This window comes from Benincasa hispida, chromosome 4 (assembly GCF_009727055.1).
Source record: "Benincasa hispida cultivar B227 chromosome 4, ASM972705v1, whole genome shotgun sequence".
In the NCBI taxonomy this organism is placed as follows: domain Eukaryota; kingdom Viridiplantae; phylum Streptophyta; class Magnoliopsida; order Cucurbitales; family Cucurbitaceae; genus Benincasa; species Benincasa hispida.
The window spans coordinates 20,568,414-20,588,163 of NC_052352.1; the positions used below are offsets into that span (position 1 = coordinate 20,568,414).

At 35.5% G+C, this 19,750-nt stretch overlaps 2 protein-coding genes across 2 annotated transcripts; one reads left to right on the plus strand and one right to left on the minus strand.

Moving 5' to 3' along the window:
• Nucleotides 1-1,316: 1,316 nt before the first annotated feature.
• On the plus strand, nt 1,317-10,239 carry LOC120075907. Its single transcript, XM_039029650.1, has 2 exons — nt 1,317-1,694; nt 9,318-10,239. Exons 1-2 carry the CDS (start codon nt 1,487-1,489, stop codon nt 9,986-9,988), a joined length of 879 nt encoding a protein of 292 aa, XP_038885578.1. The 5' UTR covers nt 1,317-1,486; the 3' UTR covers nt 9,989-10,239.
• Nucleotides 10,240-12,246: 2,007 nt separating this feature from the next.
• LOC120076373 (serine/threonine-protein kinase AFC3) lies at nt 12,247-16,421 on the minus strand. The gene is made up of 12 exons (XM_039030186.1): nt 16,080-16,421; nt 15,818-15,938; nt 15,179-15,205; nt 14,938-15,091; nt 14,805-14,853; nt 14,423-14,537; nt 14,154-14,245; nt 13,929-14,076; nt 13,032-13,096; nt 12,853-12,950; nt 12,665-12,770; nt 12,247-12,565 (listed from the first exon to the last, which is right to left on the minus strand). The coding sequence occupies exons 1-12, from the start codon at nt 16,167-16,169 to the stop codon at nt 12,428-12,430; spliced, it is 1,203 nt and encodes a 400-aa protein (XP_038886114.1). The 5' UTR covers nt 16,170-16,421; the 3' UTR covers nt 12,247-12,427.
• Nucleotides 16,422-19,750: the final 3,329 nt, after the last annotated feature.

Genomic DNA, 19,750 nt, shown 5'->3' on the forward strand with positions numbered 1-19,750 from the left:
CTATGGTCATCCTGGTGAAATGTAAATCTCTATTACGAACGGCGTTACATAATGAGACTAAACATTTCGCGGTCCGGTCTTATACAAACTCTTTTGTATAGAACATCTCCGCTCGCATATCTATACATGGATGATCAGGATAGATCATTTGTAGTACTTTACAACAATTATAACACCTATAAAGTGGGTCATACTCATAGTGTCACAAGGAAAGGTACCCAGCCTTATCCATCTACTACAGACTTTTTAGGTAATCACTTAAACATGAAACACCCGTATGTCTCCACATACATGTTTAAGTTACAAAGATAACATTGGATGTTAGTTTATTGGTTTGTGGTTAATTCAATTAAAATATCATATATTTTATAAAAAAATGAATAAAATATCAAATATTTTATTAAATACATAATAAGTTTGTTCAACAATGTTTACAAACTATAGGATCCTACGAGATTTAGGGTATCAATCCCAACATACGTGTCCAATCCTAGCCACAGATTAAAATGACTCGATTAGGCCCTGGTAACCACTGTATGAAGCCTGACCGGGTCTCTTCACTACCGTATGAATTTCTTTCTTTTTTTATTTTTATTTTTTCATATCTTTTTAAACTATTTTTTAACAATTAGGATCTTATTAAACTAATTTCTTTATTTCACTAAAAATTTAAATTTCTTTTTTTTTCTTTGTTTGTCGTCTTATTGATGTTAGGTTAGTTAAAACTAATTGGTATTTGAGGTAGGTAAAATTTGGTGGTTGAGGTAGGTAAAAGTAATTGAAAACTTTGTTTAGTTCAATTCTTTGTTGTGGGTAATTGCATGTAATAAGTTGAGAAGGATAGAATAGTAACAATAAGACGTATAATTAAGTCAGAATTCGAATATTAGGTTACTGAATTAAGAAGAAACCAACATTAATGATTATTCAACTACGTATTTGGCCTTATATCATTGAAAAACTCTGAAATGTCTCACAAAAAAATATCCACCAGAAACATCAAAATCAAAAGATTTTTATTAGTGAGGAAGTAGCAACACATTTGAAATGTGCTCCGTATAAAAAGGAATAAAAAACAAGCCACTGTAGCTAATGCAAAAAGATAAAAAGAAATGATCGAGATATTCAATACTTTTTTTACATAATGAATAGACGAATCACAATTTTATAGAGTATAAGTTTTTTTAAGATAAACTTTGGATTGGGATAAAATTTGGTTAAGGTGTTACTACTAACTATGGTTGGCTGCATACATAAGTTGTGAATGATAGAAAAGTAATTAACCATACAAAGTCATTTAGAAAGATAAATAAAGTGGGAGGAGGTCATTTTTGGCCATTTCTCATGATTCTCCTTCAATTTAACACCTTCAAATGGAATAAAAAAACGTACTTGTGGAAATGAAATGGGGTAGATCTGTGAAGCAGAGCAGCAGAACTGAACAAAAACCGACCCAATTCTAACGGTGTTTTGAAGGTGACTAATCATGGCGGCGAATCCGAGAGAAGCTCGACGGCGGCGGATCCTGGAGCGAGGTTCCGACCGCTTAGCCCTAATCACCGGTCAGATCCAGTCCCTCCCTTCTTCCTCCGCATCTCCGCCATCATACGATGAACATATGGATTCATCATCCCAGCCGTTGATCTCGAATCTTCAGGATCTCCGGCCGTCTCGTATTTCCGCTCAACCAACTGGTAGTTTCTCGAATTTCCTTCTTGCTTTCTGGGCTTCTGTGAAAATGCTGTTGTGTTGCCTTTTTTTCTGCGTTTATTCGAGTGGAGTTGATGTGATGAGAAGCTAATTAAGAGCTTGGTTATTAGGAATTTCATTCAAACAATTCGTTCCTTCTCATCGTTTTCCTTTTCCTTTTCCTTTTCTTTTTCTTTTTTTCTTTTTCTTTGCGAGGCTAATGAGAAGAACAGATAATTGCTTCATTAGCGTAGATAATGATTTACATTTACTTGATAACTATGCTCTGTTTCTTATCATCCATGAAAAGGTACATCGTTTAATTCTTTTTTAAAAAAGAAAACTAATAATAACAGTGAATTGCAGAGAGTCTACTTGGATCTTCGAAGTTCTAGGTTCTTAAGTGTCGTTTTTTCTATTGCCACGATTCCAGCTAAACGTAGGAAGACAAATTTTGAGCTAATATTTGTTGAGGAATTGCTGCTTAATGGAGTATAATTGTAATTAAGCATGTTTATTGAATTCGAATGTCAATTGAACTTGTGCAGTTATATTGTGACATTAACAAAAGGTTGTAATGGCATAAATTATATTTGAACAATGTAGCCTTAGAATTGAAGTAAGCATAGATTGCTATTTGGCATCAGGTAGTTTTAGAAAGTTGCATTCAAGTTGCTGACAATTTAGAGTAATGAGAAAAACCCTAGAAGAAGGGAAATTAGGTAATCTTTCAGAGTATTTCAGTATTGATATTTTTCCATGAATACAAATGAGAGCACAATGGTGTATTATATACACTTACAGAAGGAATATTCTATGAAACAAATTATACACATGTAGCTATACTATTTGTACATCAATAATAGAATTGTAAGAGGATAATTTGCCAAGGGCTTCTTCTACATCACTGTACACGTTAAGTCAACTAAGTTGAGTCACTTGGTTGACTACCTCATCACTTATCGTAATATCCCCCCTCAAACTAGGTGTTATATTTGTTAACTCGAGTTTGGATCTTAGATAGAAGAATTGAGAACGAGACAGAGCTTTGGTGAAGCAATCAGCAACTTGTTTGTTAGAAGGAACATACCAAACATCAAGTTGTTTCTTTAGGACCTGATCACAGACATAATGCACATCAATCTCTATGTGTTTAGTTTGGGCATGAAAGACTGGATTCAATGCAAGAGCTCCAGCTCCGATGTTGTCACACCACAAACGGGTGTGCCTGAGAGACCCAATTCAATTTCCTCAAGAAATTGTCGTATCCATGTGATCTTAGCGGATGTGTGAGCAAGTGCACGGCATTTTGACTCAATGCTTAATGGGCAATGGCAACTTGTTTCTTGGAAGACCAAGATATCAATGAGGTACCATGGAAAACATAGTAAGCAGCAACTGATTTTCTGTCATCAATGCTAGACTAGAGGCCCAATCGGCATCAGAGAAAGCAGTGGTGGTTAAGGTATCACTTGGTTGAATGAGAATTCCAAGAGAAGACGTACCTTTTAAATAACGAAGGATCCTCTTGAAGCCTTCCAATGTACATCAGTGGGAACCTTCGAGAATTGGCTAAGTTTTTTGATGATGAATGTAATGTCCGACATGGTATTGACAAGGTACTGCAAAGCTCCGATGACACTACGACAGGGAAGGGGGTCAGCAAGAGGACTTCCATCATGAAGGGATAAAGCTTGGCCAGAGACAGTTGTTAGACATGGTTTAACAGTAGGCAGATTGAGTCGATCCAACAAATCGAAGATATATTTTGCTTGGTTCATATGGATGCCACTAGGTAGGTATGAAATCTAAATTCCAAGAAAATAGCTCAAACGACCAAGATCTTCCAAAGCAAATCTTGAGTCGAGTGTGAGAATAAGTTTAGAGATGAAACCTTGATCACTGCCAGTGATAATTACATCATCCACAACTCACGTGGATTAGAAGTAAGACGATTGAGGATGATCTTCGAAAATAATACAGAGAAGCATCAGATTTGCTTACCGAGAAGCCAATTTTGGTGAGAAAAACCTTCAATTCATCATTCCATGCTCGAGGTGCTTGTTTGAGGTCATAGATAGCTTTATGCAGCTTATAGACATAGGATGGATGAATAGGATCTTCAAACCTCGGTGGTTGAGTCATGTATACAGCTTTCTTTAGTGTGCCATTAAGGAAGGCATTGTTGAAATCGAGTTGACATAGAGCCTAGCCACAAGACACGGCTAGAGACAACACAATACGAATGGTGGAGAATTTTACTATCGGACTAAAAGTGTCAAAGAAATCAACCCCTGGAGTTTGTTGGAAGCCTTCCGCAACAAGGCAGGCTTTGTGCCTTTGGATAGATCCATCTGCATTCTTCTTCAATCGAAAAACCCACTTGCATCCCACAATGTTGTAATCCGAGGAAGGCGGAACAAGCATCCAAGTACTTAAGCGACAGAGAGCAAAGTATTCAAACTCCATGGCAGCTTTCTAAGCAGGGGATGAGAGAGCATCATTCGTGTTTGTGGGTTCAACGAGAGAGAGATCAAAAGGTAGTTGATCAGGAGACATGGAAGGCATCCAAACCTTGGGTCGTAAGATCCCAACTTTGCCTCTGGTTATCATGTATTTGTGATTGGAAGTGGAGCCGAGGTAGATGGTAAGGAAGAGCATGAACATTAGGGCTTGGAGATCGAGAGGTAGAGGATAAGGAGGCTGGACCGGTTTGAAAAGGGGATGAGACATGGACTGGAAAGGAGGAAGGGCTCGGTAAATTCTCAATGGTTAGGTGGGCCAGTGCGCTGTGGGAGGGTTCAATAGTGGAGGTTGACCAGGCCAAGGGATGAGCCCAAATGTCTAAGCTGGATGGGTTAGCGAGATTTGGGCTTAGGCTAATAGGACTGGAGTTTGAAATGGCAAAGTTTGGGCTTGGGTCGGTGAGACTTGGGCTTGGTGGTGGTGAATGAGTGTTCGTTGCTATCGTGATTCGAGCTAGGAGTGTATTGTATAAAATAAATTGGAAGAATAAGTTTTAAGTATGAATGATGCTTTGATGCGTTTATGTATTTGTAACGCGTTGGTGCGTTAGAAATGTGCAACAGAACGCACGACACTCCTCCTATTGAAGTTCAAGATTTCCTAAATCAGATCCAAGTATAAATCCAATTTAGGTTCCTGGTAAGTCCAAGGTCGAACTCAGGGATTCAGGTTAAGCTAACGCAGACCTTGCGTTGTAGCTGTTGTAGGGATTTCCTAAATGTATGAAAAAATGTGTTATTTACACTAGGTGTTGTGCTTGTGCAAGAAGATACAAAAGAGTTAAGTAGTGAGTGATGGATCATGTGAAAATGGATTTTAATGTACGTGGTATGCATCGATCTAAGATGAATGTACACGAGCCAGAATGTGATGTGGATGATTTGTTTATCTTTGTTTATGCGTTAGACTTTATTCAACACTTCTCAATGTGAATAACATACAAAACCTATCTCTAGGATGCATGCGTCAAACACATAATGCAATAAACACCAGTAAGTCTATCTCTAGATGTACTAGGCATTCTACTTGATGCTGGCTTATTTACTCTTTTGAATAGTCTAAGCTAAGGATGCTTTTACCAATTGATCAAGTTGGCTTAGGCGTTTGAAATGAAGTTTTGCATAAAGTATAGATGCATTCAACATAAACAAGAAATAAACTATGGCAAAGTGTGATGGATCAAATATATGAATTTATAAAGAAGCAGTTTGTCTTTACAAAAGCAATATTTAATAAGATGAAATGGAAGCGATAAATGAGATGAAAGGAACTGAGTCAAGCCGCAGAGTACAATCTCTTGTATCTCTTTGGCTCAATTCTAGTTATGTACAATCACTTGTATAAGAATTGGACGAAGTGTCTTTTTCAAGCTCGGCTTCCTCCGCTCCTTGATCGGCGGTGATGGTGGTTCTCTACCTTTCTGCTCTTCTTGGCATTACAGCACAGCTTCTAAAGATCTAACACTACGACTACGCTAATTATGAAAGTAAGAACTTGAAATTTCTGAACTTCGAACTCTGGAGGGATTTCATCTATTTATAGGCATTGATCACTCCAACTTGGTGATGGGCAGCATTAAAGTCCATGCCCTGGTCAGCCGCCTGACACTCAGAAGCTTTTCAGACGCCGCCTGCTACAGGTGCCCATGCTTGCAAGTGGTGATTTGACACAATCAGCCTGAATCAATGAATCTTCTTTGTGTTGAATCCCCCCGACGCATGGCCCATGCGTTAGAACTTTGCTTGCGACACTTCTTAATCATGCGTTAGCATTAGCCTCTTGTTGAAATCCTGCAATATAATGCGTTAGTGCCGCAGTATTTAGTAATAAACATTCTTTTGCATGAGTTTGCTAATGTTTGAGTAATTCCATGCGTTTCTTCTGAAAATGAGGAGAATTTATCATTAAAAACCTTAGTTGTTCCAACTTAAGAGCCAAAATAACTTGTATTTCTACAAGTTATCAATGAGATTGCGTTGCAGGGTAGTTCGGATCTGACTGGATTATAGGAGGGGAGAACCCAAACTATGTCAGAATGGAATTTTGGGTTGGTGGTCGGTGAATTTGTGGGCTTGGGCTTCCAAATCCGTTCTTAAACGGGAAATCATCCTCGTTGAACGTAACGTGTCTGGTAATGAAGATACGACCCTCAGTGTTTAAGCATTTGTGCCCTTTATACCGAACCGAGGGACCAAGACAAATGCACTTCTCCGTGTGAAATTCAAATTTATGCCATTGATATGGCCGTAGGCTTGGGTAGCAAGCACACCCAAACACCTGCACCTGGAGTGATGAAATATCTAAGGTCGCTTGGTGAGTAACTCAATGGGTGATTGATCCTGCAACAAAGGAAAAGGAAAACCATTGATTAGTAAGACCACAGTTTGGAAAGCAAACCACCAGAATCGGAGAGGCATTGAAGCCTGGGAAGCAACATTAAGCTAGTTTCTACAACAGCCAATGCTTTCATTGAGTCCGACTGTTCTTAGCTGAGGTATATGGGCAAGAGATTCGAACTTGAATGCTAAGTGCAGTACAGACATTAGTTATTGGTTTGAATTCACCTCCTCCATCCAATTGTATCATTTTGATTGTTGTATTAAATTGATTTTGGACCATTGATTTAAATTCCTTGAAAGCAAAAATGGTGTCACTCTTTTGTCGTGATGGATATAGCCATGTGAAACGACTGTGGTCATCAATAAACAAAACACAATACTGATAGCCATCTACTGACAAAACCGGGGTCAGTCCCCAAACATCCGTGTGAACAAGTTCAAAAAGACTAGAGGCATGAGATGGAGAGCGGGGAAAGGGAAGAGCATGAGTTTTCCCGAATTGGCAAGCTTCGCAAAAGGAAAAATTATCATTAGAGGAAGTATGCAGGTTACATCTCTTAATTACTTTGGCTAAAGTCTGTGGTGAAAGGTGACCAAGCCGTTTATGTAAAATAGCTTTGGTCAATACTATATTCACTTGACAATTAAAAGTACTTGATCTATCGACAGAAAAACATGAGGAAAATCCAGTGTCAGCAGCTCGAGAACCATCAGAGACACCATCTACTGTGCTCTGGAAATTGTTTTTGCATTGTTCCGGAGCGGCTAATTGATAAAGCTCATCTTTAAGACTGCCCTTCGCTAACTCCACCCTTGTAACCTTGTCCTTGATCACACAAAAATCAGAGTGAAACTCAATGACAACGTTGTTATTTTTGGTTAATTTAGATATGCTAACCAAATTCTTTGCAATTGATGGCACACACAACATTTTTGAGTTTTAAGGAACCTGATGGTGAATTTATGGCAGAATCTCCAATGTGAGAAATAGATAACGGCATTCCATTAGCAAAAAAAAAATCAATCGTTACCTGAATAATCAGTTTTTGGGTTCAAGAAACTTGGATTTGCAGCAATGTGGTTCGATGCTCCACTATCAGCGTACCAATTTGGATCAATTAGTGTCTCAGGGGAGACTATAACAAAGTTGGCAACAAACGTCCTGATTTGGAGTCGGACGAATTCCTTGGTTGTTATTGTTGAAACTAAATTGTGATCCAGATGCTTCACGAGAATTAGTCAGACTTGGATTGTTGAAATCTCTGATGTATCACATGTAGCAAACATTCACAATATGGCCCAATTTTCCACAGACTTGGCACATTGGCCTATTTGAAGAGCATCCACGCCCTCTTCCACGACCTCGTTGATTTGAGAATGAGGGTCGTCCTTGATTTCGATTTGTGTTTGAAGGGTAAGTCTGGCTACTCTTGTCTTTTCCTTGCCCCATATTCACATATGGAGGTGGATTAGTGTTATTAGACGAAATAGATAGGTTGCTTACTCCTGACTTGAGAGTTGTCTGATATTCAAGTCGTTTTTCATAAGAGAGGAGGTTAAATTGCAACTCTGTCCAACTTACTCCATATTTCCCTTGAATGACAACCACCACAGGGTTGTATTCTTCGTCAAGCCCCAAGAGGCCCTTTGATATTAGATCATCATTTTAGATTGGACTACTGGCAAGAGCAAGCCCATCTGAATATTGTTTCATTGTTGCCAGATAATCTTCCATTTGTCTATTGAAACATATGTTTCAGATAATCCATTTCAACTTTGGATTGAACACCAAACAGTGGTTGCTCAGCTTCCCAGAGGTCTTTGGAGACTTGATATCCCATTACTTGGGTTGCGATTTCAAGGCTTGTTGAATTGTAAAGCCATCCAAGTAGGAGTTGATCCACAGCTACCCATGCATCATATTTTGGGTTTGGTACCAATTTCTCAGTGACGGCAGTACCGGTGCCTTCTTCAACAGCCTCAGTTCTGTCACCAGCTTCAGAGGCTTTCTTGATAAATTTGCTGGGACAGGATTTCTCGCTGGTGAGGTATCCTTCTAAGCGATAGCCTCTAAGCATGGGCCACGCCAAATTTTGCCAGAGAAGGAAGTTGTTTTGATCCGTTTTTATGGATGTTACCTGATTGACCCGAAGGATTTCCATTGCATGAGTTTGAGAAGATTGATGACTGATTCGCCATGAACAGCTCTGATACTAGATGGCAATTTAGAGTAATGAGAAAAACCCTAGAAGGGAAATTAGATAATCTCTCAGAGTATTTCAATATTGATATTTTTCAATGAATACAAATTAGAGCACGATGGTGTATTATATACACTTACAGAAGGAATATTCTATGAAACAAATTATACGCGTGTAGCTATGCTATTTGTACATCAATAACAGAATTGCAAGAGGATAATTTACGAAGGGCTTCTTCCACATCACTGTACACATCAAGTCAACTGAGCTGAGTCACTGGTTGACTACCTCATCACTTATCGTAATAAGTTCTTTGATTCTTTCCCATAGGGCAATGTTCAGTACCAGACTAATCTTCACAATCATTATATAGTTTTACCCTGCCCTTGTTTACCTTCTCACAATGTTTTCTTGCAGTATTACCTGCTAAGCATGAGGATTTGCAGCTTTGAACACAGTTCACCTACACTTAACAACATTTTTTGGCAGTTGCTTTTGTTTTATGTTATTGAACTGCATATTAGAATTGTTGTTTTGCTCATATTTTGTGCTTCTCGTGCAGTTTCTCATGATAAGGACAAGCTGATTGGTTCTACATTGCAACATAATGATCCTCAGATAAGTGCTAGGTCTTCTGCATATAATGGAACCAGTACAGTGCCTCTCCCGAGAAAATCTAATGAAATCGAAACTGCAGTAGCTTCTACTCCTGAAGACGGTGGAAGTGCACCATCCCATTTCACCCCATCTGATGGTCGAGATGCATCTCTTTCTACATTTTCCAGAGATCAACAGTCCAAACCAAAATTGCCACTAGTCAGTTCTTTCTCTCTAAATGAACTAAGTTCGGCGATTTCTGAATCTGAAAAGACCCGTCTTTGTTTTTCAGCTATTATAGCCTTTCTAGTAGTTGCTTCATATGTAGGATTTCCTTTCTTAGGCCAGAGTGTTATGAGAACTGTTTTTGGATCTAAACCACTCTATCTAGTCTTGTTCACAAATGCAACAGTTGTACTTGGAAGGCTTCTTTTCACCAAACAAAAGGGTTTTAGAGTATCTGATAGAGGACAGGGTCAAGTAAATCCACCTGAGGGACAAAGCTCAGTTGAACAAATTGGTAAGGTTTTAGAGGCAGGTATAGTGGCTCAGAAGGCAATGGGTGCAATTTTCATGGACTGCAGTGTGTTTGCAGTTATCATCGTATTGGGACTTCCGTTTATGCAGCGGCTTTAGATTCAGGCTGTGTTGATGTCTTACTGCTTCGTTTAGTTTTGTTCTTTTTTTCTCTGTCTCGCACCTAGTCTAAAAATTTTGTACTGTAAATTTGTCTTGTGTCAATGATACTTATTCAAGGTTAGTTTGATAAAAGTTTTGCATTAAACCAAAAAGGCAATTTTAGAATCCAATGGTTCTGATTAACCTATAAGGGCCCTACTTGTGTCTACTGTTGAATGCAATGATGAGGATTATAGTAGTATTTTCTTTTCCCCTTTTGAAACATTCCATAAACATTTTATCTAATTAGATCAATAGAATTGATATAATATTAAATTCAACTTTCAAACCTCCTATAATGTGTTGTTAGTGTTTTGATATAACACATTGTCTTTCGACTTGATTTTGATGCAGTGTAAGGAGTCCAAGTAAACTTACATCTTTGATCTTTCGTATATAGCTTTGTACTACTATCACGAAATGATGCTTGGTTAGAAGACAAGGGTTTACCTCCATTCATTACTTGTCATAATAGTAATATTTAAAATGGTGTAATCCATAAAATAAATTGCTATATCATTTAGTGATATGTCAAAATATAAGTGGATTAAATACATAGTATGATATATATTACATACTACAACAGTATTATAAAGTTCTTACTTTTTTTTCTTTTTTTCACTCTAATTTTAACAGGTTAAGAAAAATCTTCTTTTGAGTATCATTTAACGCATGTCGTTACTTCAAGTTTTTCTAAAAACTTTTTAAGTCATTGAAAAAACTTGTATTAAATAAATTATATCCTTCGAGTGAGAGTTGATTACAAGACTCAAGCTCAAACCTAAAATTATTTTTGTCCTACTTTTTCAAATTTAAGAATTTCGCCATCTTGTTTACATTATCATCGATCAAAGTTATAAAACTATCTTTAATTTTCTCTCTCTTCCTCATCTTAATTTTTTTTCCTCCATTTGCATCGGTCTTCTTCATTTTCCTCCCTATTTTTCGTCGACCATCGAAACGTTGCAGATGTATCATCATTCAAAATGAGTGAGAAGAGACCAAGAAGAGAGAATGAGAGCGAGACAACAAGAGAGGGGGTGAGGAAATTGAGAAAAAGATGAGGGAGAGAGTAAGGAGAACGAGATAGTAAAGAGCGAGAGATAAAGGTCAAACCGTATATACAAGTTTTTATTTTGGTAATTTTACTTGAATATGGCGTCAATAAATGAACAAAAAACTTCAATTTCAAAAAAAGTAGGTCGAATTTCATTCTTTCTCCCAACTTTGGAACGTCTATCCACCGACCTAACTTGAGTTTGAGTAAATGAAATGGGATGCATTCAATGAGATCAGTCTAAGTTAGCATTCACTGAGGACTTCCCAAGTTTCATTTATGGAACTCCATTTCATTTAACGTGGATTAATTATTATTCGCTTCTATTTAATGTAGCTTGGATTTTTAAGCTTTGCCCTTGATTATCCTTTAATTTGAAAGCATCTGTTTTGAGAATCATGGGTGAATATGTATAACAATCATCTATTTTTGCAAGATCTTAGGAATGGCTCTTTAGCCACATTTCAAGTGTTGTATGGTACATTTGAGTTTTGAGAAATTATTGATTCAAGGGGGTCAAAGATTCTAGCGTTTTGGTAATCTTGACTTAGTTTGCTGAGAGGTCAAAAAATCTATAATTTTGTAATCTTGTCATAGTTTGCATGTTCAAGCTTTTCCAAGCAAGGAACTCATTTATGACCTTATTTATCTTTGTGCAACTACTAGATTAGTTTTACTTATTCATTTCAAGAGTTTGAATAAGAATTTAAAGTATGATGTAAGCTATAATCTCTGGCATATTTGATGTGTAGAATTGCTACACCTCCACCACCATTTTGTTACTAAGAAATCTATATACAAAAGGAACATATTTCATCTTCACACTTATCAAATGATCACTATACCAATTTGACAATATCCCTCATAAACCAAAGTGCGAATTGTATCCATGTCTATTCTAGTAACTGGAGAGAAGGGGGGGGGAGGGGGAAAACCCTTCATTTTTTGTTTCAAAAAGGTACTGAGATTGAGAATGAACTGTTCTCAACAGAAAGAAAAGACCCAACTGATTAGAACCTATACCATGACCAAAAGGACAGGTTCAAATTCTAATCCTCACATGTTGTATTCTTCGCAATATTCGTGTCTGAAGAGGGAAGAAAAATTAAAATGAATTCCCTACTAGCCTACTCTAGCGTAAAAGAGTTTTCACAATAAATTTGGAGACAATATTGACATGCTTTTCATTAATAATTATACTTCTACAAATACAAGTAAAACTCATTGTCTGCACTAGCAATCTTAATCTCAATCTATCTCTCTTTCCCTAAAATAAAATGGTCAGCATTCTGCAGACAAACTTGTATTGCAACTGTAACTTAGAAAGGATTTGTACCTTCTCAAGCTATACTCTTAAAGAAGGGATGGTTAAGGGCTTGTCGCGCTGTGGGACGTTCTGAAGGGTCATATTTCAATAAATCATACAATAGATCAGTCAATAGAGACCTGGAGAAGCCCACATATTGTGAAACCATATCCTGGAAACAAACAGATGGCAATTTTGCATAAGTTTACAATCATCTTCTCAATAAAACTATATAAGCATGCATATAAAATAAGCATACTAATAAACAGACCTTCAACCGATCAAGTTTCTTCACAGCTCTAATGCTTTCTCTTGAAACTGCTCCTTCAGGCCAGTTTAGACGCAACCCTCGTTTGAAATATTTTTCTGCATTTTGGCTATAGGAAGCAGATAGAAAATTAGTCTATTTGTATACTCTACAAAGGAAATAAATGAAGAGAAATCTGGATGGTTCAGTACTCGGCACTCTGAATCATGTGCCCTGGCAGAGGTCCCAACACCCTCTCCATCATTGCCAAATGCTCCAAGTTCTCATGAGTTTGGAACAATGCTTTGCCCTACAGGTTTCCAGAAATTATCAAGTTTCTGGTATTGACTTCCACCTAATCAAACCCAAGTTAGGTTCAATAAATACTAACCGAACAGAGTTCAACAAGAATGCAACCGATACTCCACAAATCGCATGGATAACTCCACCCGAGACCTGCAAAACATCCATCAATGCAGGTGAGACTACAGCAAGCATAATAATATAGGGAGGCATTTGTGAAGCGATATCTAATGTTGTAGACATTTCCTTGCAGAGATTCTAGGTGAAATAATCAGAGATCATACAGTAATAAAGTGGGATATGCAATAAAATTTTAGTGCTGTTGTGTCCCTGATGATAAATTTGCAGGCAGGGGCGATGGGTTGGAAATGTTTAACTCGGGGTCAAGCAGCAGGAAAAGATGCTGAAGAGATCAACATAAATGTCACTCTAATCTCAAAAGAATTTTGAATACCCAAATGTTAAAAGATTGGAGGTTCAACATAGGATAAACAATTTTCACTCACGCTCCAAAAGAGATTCACAAAAGAATGAAAAGCTTTAAAAAATTGCACTGCTGTATGCATAGGTATGAACAGTTGGACGACGAGAGCCATAAACTACCTTCAAGTACAAGAGTTATTGCCTTATGGGTAAATGACCGGACAGATATAACATACAATAGCAAGAACGAAGCAAAACAACTTAAATTTATTGAAACATATAAGCTTGCATATTAGAAGGATACTCCATACATCACGAAGTATCACAAGGTATTTCTTAAAAATAATGTTATAAAGATTCCGTCTTCTGCCCTATTTCTACAATTGGGGTTCATCATTCCCCTTCCTCCAGATACTATTTAATTCTTAGCAACAAGATAAATAAAATGTAAGTTTTTTGCTTCCTTCAACAGAGAAGGTTTCTCAATAAGGAATCAGAGAGGGAAGAGGGGAGAAACTATACACAAACACAATTTTCACTAGCCAACCACATAACTAGTTACCTAGAATAACCTCAGGGGCTCTGTAATGCCTTGTAGAAACAATGGAGCTATGATTCTCATTATCAAATGCAGTACTACCAAAATCAATCAGCTTAATTGCACTAGACTTGGGCAAGCATCTGAATTGCGTTTCATCTGACGAAACCCTCTGTATCATTTCAAGCATCGTTTTTAAGATATATTTGAGTTTTCACCCAAATTTTCAGATTTGAAGTATTTAAGTACCTTACAACCAGGAAGCTTTATATATTCAGAAGACACAAGAAGAATATTTTCTGGCTTCAGGTCTGTGTGGATTAAGTGTAAATCATGCATATCTGCCAGATATGATGAAGCAAAGTAAACAAGTTAAACAAAGAAGAATGGAATGATAAGACATTTTCCAACCCTCAACAGAGGAAAGAGCAATGAAAATGGCTTTGGAGTCCTTTAGGGGAAAAGAGATAAATGAAAATCAGAGAAATGATGCAGAGGTTGAAAATAAGTCCACACACATGCTACAGATTCCAAAAGCTGTCGTCCAAACTCCCGAACAAGGTCCACAGGGAATGGGCAGTATCTATTTCTCTTTAGAAAATCAAATAAGCTTGGTCCAAGCTTCTCAAATACCTGATCAAACCATTCAAATGCATTCAAAGGAAGGCTTCTGTTAATTTACCAATTCTATGAATAAGTCCACATACGTAAGAACTCGCTAATGTATATGCATTCGATGTCAAAAGAAAGACCGCCACTATTTTGACCAGAGACCACTGGAAGAGAATAACTTCAGTTACCAGAAAATATGACATCAAAAGATCACAATAGCAGCATATTAAATATCCAGAGAGGAAGAGAGAGGAGATAAATCCATGGACAAAAACTGAAATAACTTACTATGCATATGTGATTGCGGTAGTCAAACCAAGTTCTAATCTGTACACATCTGCAGAGGAACATTTTGCAAAGCAGAGTTAGATTGTGTAATATTATGAATTGAATACTATCAAACAAGGAAATAAAAATATACCGTAGGCTGCCTGTGTCATTCTGAGCAAGATGTTTAAGTATATCCACTTCGACCATGGCTGCATCACGGTATTTACGTATGCTCCGAACTACCTTAATGGCTACATATTCTCGAGTTTGACGGTCCCAGCATTCCAAAACTCGACCAAATGTGCCTACAGCACTAGCAATTTGCTAAGTGGACTCGAGCAGAATCACAAAAACATAAAATCTTGCAGACAGCAGGGAACTTGACAGCTAACCTTCACCCATCTTGCTGAGGATTTTATCTGCACGACGTTCATGTTATCGATTACCCCAGTAAGATCCAAGTATAACAAATCAAAAGACTGAAACAATACGCTAAAGGAATGGATAACTTGAGTAAATGACAAAAACGAATGAGGATATATATATGGTTCTGGGTCTTTAAAACAAATAAGGGATATTCCAAAATTTACATGCGATTTATTCCCTTATAAAAGGTATTTTCATTGATAATATAAAATTCACAGGTAGAGTCAGGCTCGACCTGTGCTGGAAATTGCAAAAAGATCTATGCTGCAAAAGAACTGATGATCTAGCCAAAGATGGCATTGCAGCTTACACCAGGTGGTAAGGTAACAACCAATGGACATATATATAACAGAAAGTTCTAAGAATTCTTCCTTTTCATATTGTTTTCTTTATTTCAAGCAAACAAGATCAAAGGAAGATTATCGTGGAATGTGCAACAAAATACTGGCTTAATTTTACTAAGACTTCACTGTAAATCCCTTGTCTGATAAGAAGGGAAAACCCACCAATGCAGACGCCATTTTACACACTCCATACCGAAGAATCATAGTATAAACAGAATCCAATTTTTTTTTTTTAAAAAAAAAAAAAAAAAAAACACTCACATCTCGGAGTGAGATTCTCGCCGAGGTTGAAGACATAGTGTCCTTCACGATCATCATCTCTTCTCGGGGGCGATGCATGCCTTTTGACATCATTTTTAACCACCACCAAAGCCTTATTAGCCTACACAGGAAAAAAAGATTGCACCCAACAACCTTCATGATTCGAAATAAAAGCCCTAATTGCCACGAGTTCCAGAATTCAACGTCCTCATCTCTGAAAATCCAATCCGAAAACATAAAGACCAAAAGCCAACCAACCAACCTCTTGTTCGGATGGCACCACGTCCCATGCTGAACGAGGCCTTTTCCTGGTAGTCCGCTGCTGTTCTTTCCCCATTCTCTCAGCTTCCATGGCTGCCGTTCATGAATCAGCGGATTCAGCGCTGTCTCTATATATATCTCTCGGTACTGTGTGTATGAATGTACAAACAAACAAACAATCAACAGAAAAATGTCTGAGAATCACAAGAAAATTAGGGTTTCGGCGACTTGGTTCTACAAAATACAGAGATTCAGCAGCTCGCCGACCACCACAGATAATAATCATAAGAGGCGAACGGATTTGAACAGGAAGGACGAGGCTGTTACTTCACGCGCGTGAATATCGTACATTAGACATATATGTATTTATATGGTAAAATACCAATTTTATCATTCTTTTAAAGAAAATAATACCAATTTTATCATTTTTTTTAAAGAAGATAATACCAATTTTATCTTTATACTTCATAGTTGTTTCAAATGACTAGCTTACATACATCTAATATCACTAAGGGATTGTTTGGGGACCCAACTTGAGATCTATATCCTCACATCTTTATCATTTCATTGTTTGGAGGTCTATCATCCTATCTTACCGATTTTAATTGTTTATAGGTCCATTTTCGGAACGTGTCTCATATCTCACCATCATTTTCCTTCCATGTATCGTATGTCGTCTCAGTGTTTGAATATACTCGATTGTTCGTACTTTATCAGAACTCCCCACATCCTATATCATTTCAGCACCCAAACAATCCCTAAATAATCTGCTTGACCTATGGATTGAATCCATGACCACTTAGTTAGGCCACTCTTGATCGAACTCATGATCTCTTAATTTTTTGTCTTTTTTTTCTTTTTATGTTCCCACTACCATTAGATCAACCATTATGACTTTAATATTTATAATTTTAATTATCTAATTTTAGTTCTTCTAATTTCAATAAATCTTAAATTTAATCTGGTTATTCCAAAAAAAAAGATCTCTCTCCTAGTTTATTATTAATCTTTTATAATTTTTGTTGTTATCTATTAAAAATTTTGCTATGTGTTTAGAAAATGTATATATCTTCTTTCCATATTATTATTATTATTATTATTATTATTGTTGTTGTTGTTGTTGTTGTTGTTGTTGTTGTTGTTGTTTAATCAATTTTGATAAAAATTAACTTTAAACAAATAAATTTAAGATTTTATTAAAAGAATGAAAAGAAAATTAGATAATAAAAAGAAAATTCTTATAAATAGAAAAATTCTAAAAGAAATGTAGACTTTATAGTAAAAGGTTAAAAAATGTTTATTTTTAAAATTTTTTGCTAAAATGTAAATATTTTTAAATATTGTTTTATATTGAAAAATGTCCTTAAAAAGTATGTGAACTAAAATTTAGCAAATTTGATGTAGAGAGACCATAATTATATTTTAACTATAAACCTTTTTTTTTACCTCCGAAAAATCCCTGGAAAGGTTAGAAGGAAAATGAAAAGTTTTGCTCAAAATTACGATTCTTTTCTTTAAATTGAATTTATTTTGTGATATATTACACCTTATAAGACATTTGATTTTCAACCTTTTCCAATACACGAGATCTATTAGAAATAAAAATAATATTTTAAGAATTTATTTAATAAACAAAATTGAGAATTTAGGGTCTATTGGACAATTTTTTAAGTCTATGAATTATTTATAATAGATACAAATCTAGAAGTTAATAGGCTAAAATTATAACATTATATAAATGGATAATTACATACTAAATCTTTTCAAAATTTATTTTCATAAATGTCTAAATTTGTTGTTATTTTCAAATATAAGATTTTATGGGATTTTCGGTCAAAAATACCCTTTTCGATGGTGTGATGATTGATATTTTCATATTTACGAGGTATTCTTAATGCGAGAGAGAGTACATATTTATGAGAGATAAGTAATTAGTTGAGATTTTAAAACCATTTGCTATTGGAGAGAGAAAGTCTACTTAATGAAAATTATCCATTTTCCTTGATATTGGAGAGAATTTTCATAGCATTAATTTGTTAAGATAACCCATTTGCAATTGGAGAGAGAAAATGTTATTAATGAAATTTTATATACGTTGGTTACACGTTTTTTGGTTTCGCATTTTATTCTTTTTTTTTCATTAAAGTGTTTGAAAATTTTGTTCAAAGTGTTTGAAATATACCACGGTATAAAAATAAAAAATTGACTCAATATTCAACATAGTAGTATATATTATAAGCTTCATTTATATCATTGTTTATATCATACATTTCATAATTTATTTTTCCATTTTCACGTATGAATTTGTTAAGATTCTAGAGCAATTTGCAACTGGAAATAGAAAATGTATTTAATGAAATTTTATTTTTATACGTTGGTTCCACATTTTTTTGTTCCACATTTTATTTTTTTCTATTAAATTGTTTGAAAATATTGTGTAAAGTATTTAAAATATACCATAGTATAGAAATAAAAAATTAATAATATTCAACATAAATCTTAATATATATATCATAAACTTCATTGATATATTAGTATATACCATACATTTCATATTTTATTTTTCCAATTTCACGTATGAAGCATTTTTCTATTCTTTCCATTGATTCGTGGTTATTTTTAAACATTGAGTTAGGTGTTTGAATATATTCTAACAATATATGAAGTATATTAAGATTTTTTAGTATGTTTGAAATGTACTATTCAAAAGTTCTTATATAGGTACGACAGTACAATATTTGCGGATTCATGTCGTTTTTAGATATGTCTTTTAATATTGTATTAATTTTTGCAAATGTTCTAATCAATATATGATATATATTGGTAAACATATTTGATATATACTCAAATACAACTATTTTATGATATTTAATGTTCGATATAAGTATATATCATACATAAATTCAAAATAGTCAGATACAAACAGAAATATCTACCATGCTATATAAATAACAGTTTGACTCGATTTTTAGAATAAATCATAGTATATAAAATGAAATTTTCAACATAAATCACAATATATCGTATTCATAATATATATCCTACTTGGGGATTTATATAGATTAAACAAAATAAAAGAGGTACCTTGGTTTGCTTGCCCAAGGATCTTTCCAAATCCATCTTTGTTGTCGTTCAATCGTCCGTTGTGCCCATTCGTCGTTGTTCGACTGTCCACCACATCTCCACCATCGTCTGTGTCGCGTTTGTTAGAAATTAATAAGCTAGATACATTATGGATAACACATTCCTAGATACATTTCTAATTTCAAGATACATGCATTTCTAGATACATGTAATTGTTCAAGTACATAAATGGTATGTATACATGTACTTCACTTATTTTGTGTCCTTTAGGAAGTATCTCTTGAGTACTATATAAAGAGTTCATTTTCCTCATTTGTATGCAAGAGAAAAGAATAAAAAATCAATAGAAGCAAATTGAAGTTTGAAAAGAAATTGAGTTTCAAGAGAGCAATATTCTTCTCTTGTGTGTTCTTGAGTTTTGTAAGATAACAAGTTTCTTCTCTTAAAAGTTTGTGAAATTTAGAGTGAATTTAGAGTGGGCTCGTCAACAATTCCAATAAAGTGGTATTAGAGCCAAAGGATTGAAAGATGTCATCTAACATGTTGCAACATCAACTTCCTCGCTTTGAGGGAAAAATTATAGACGGT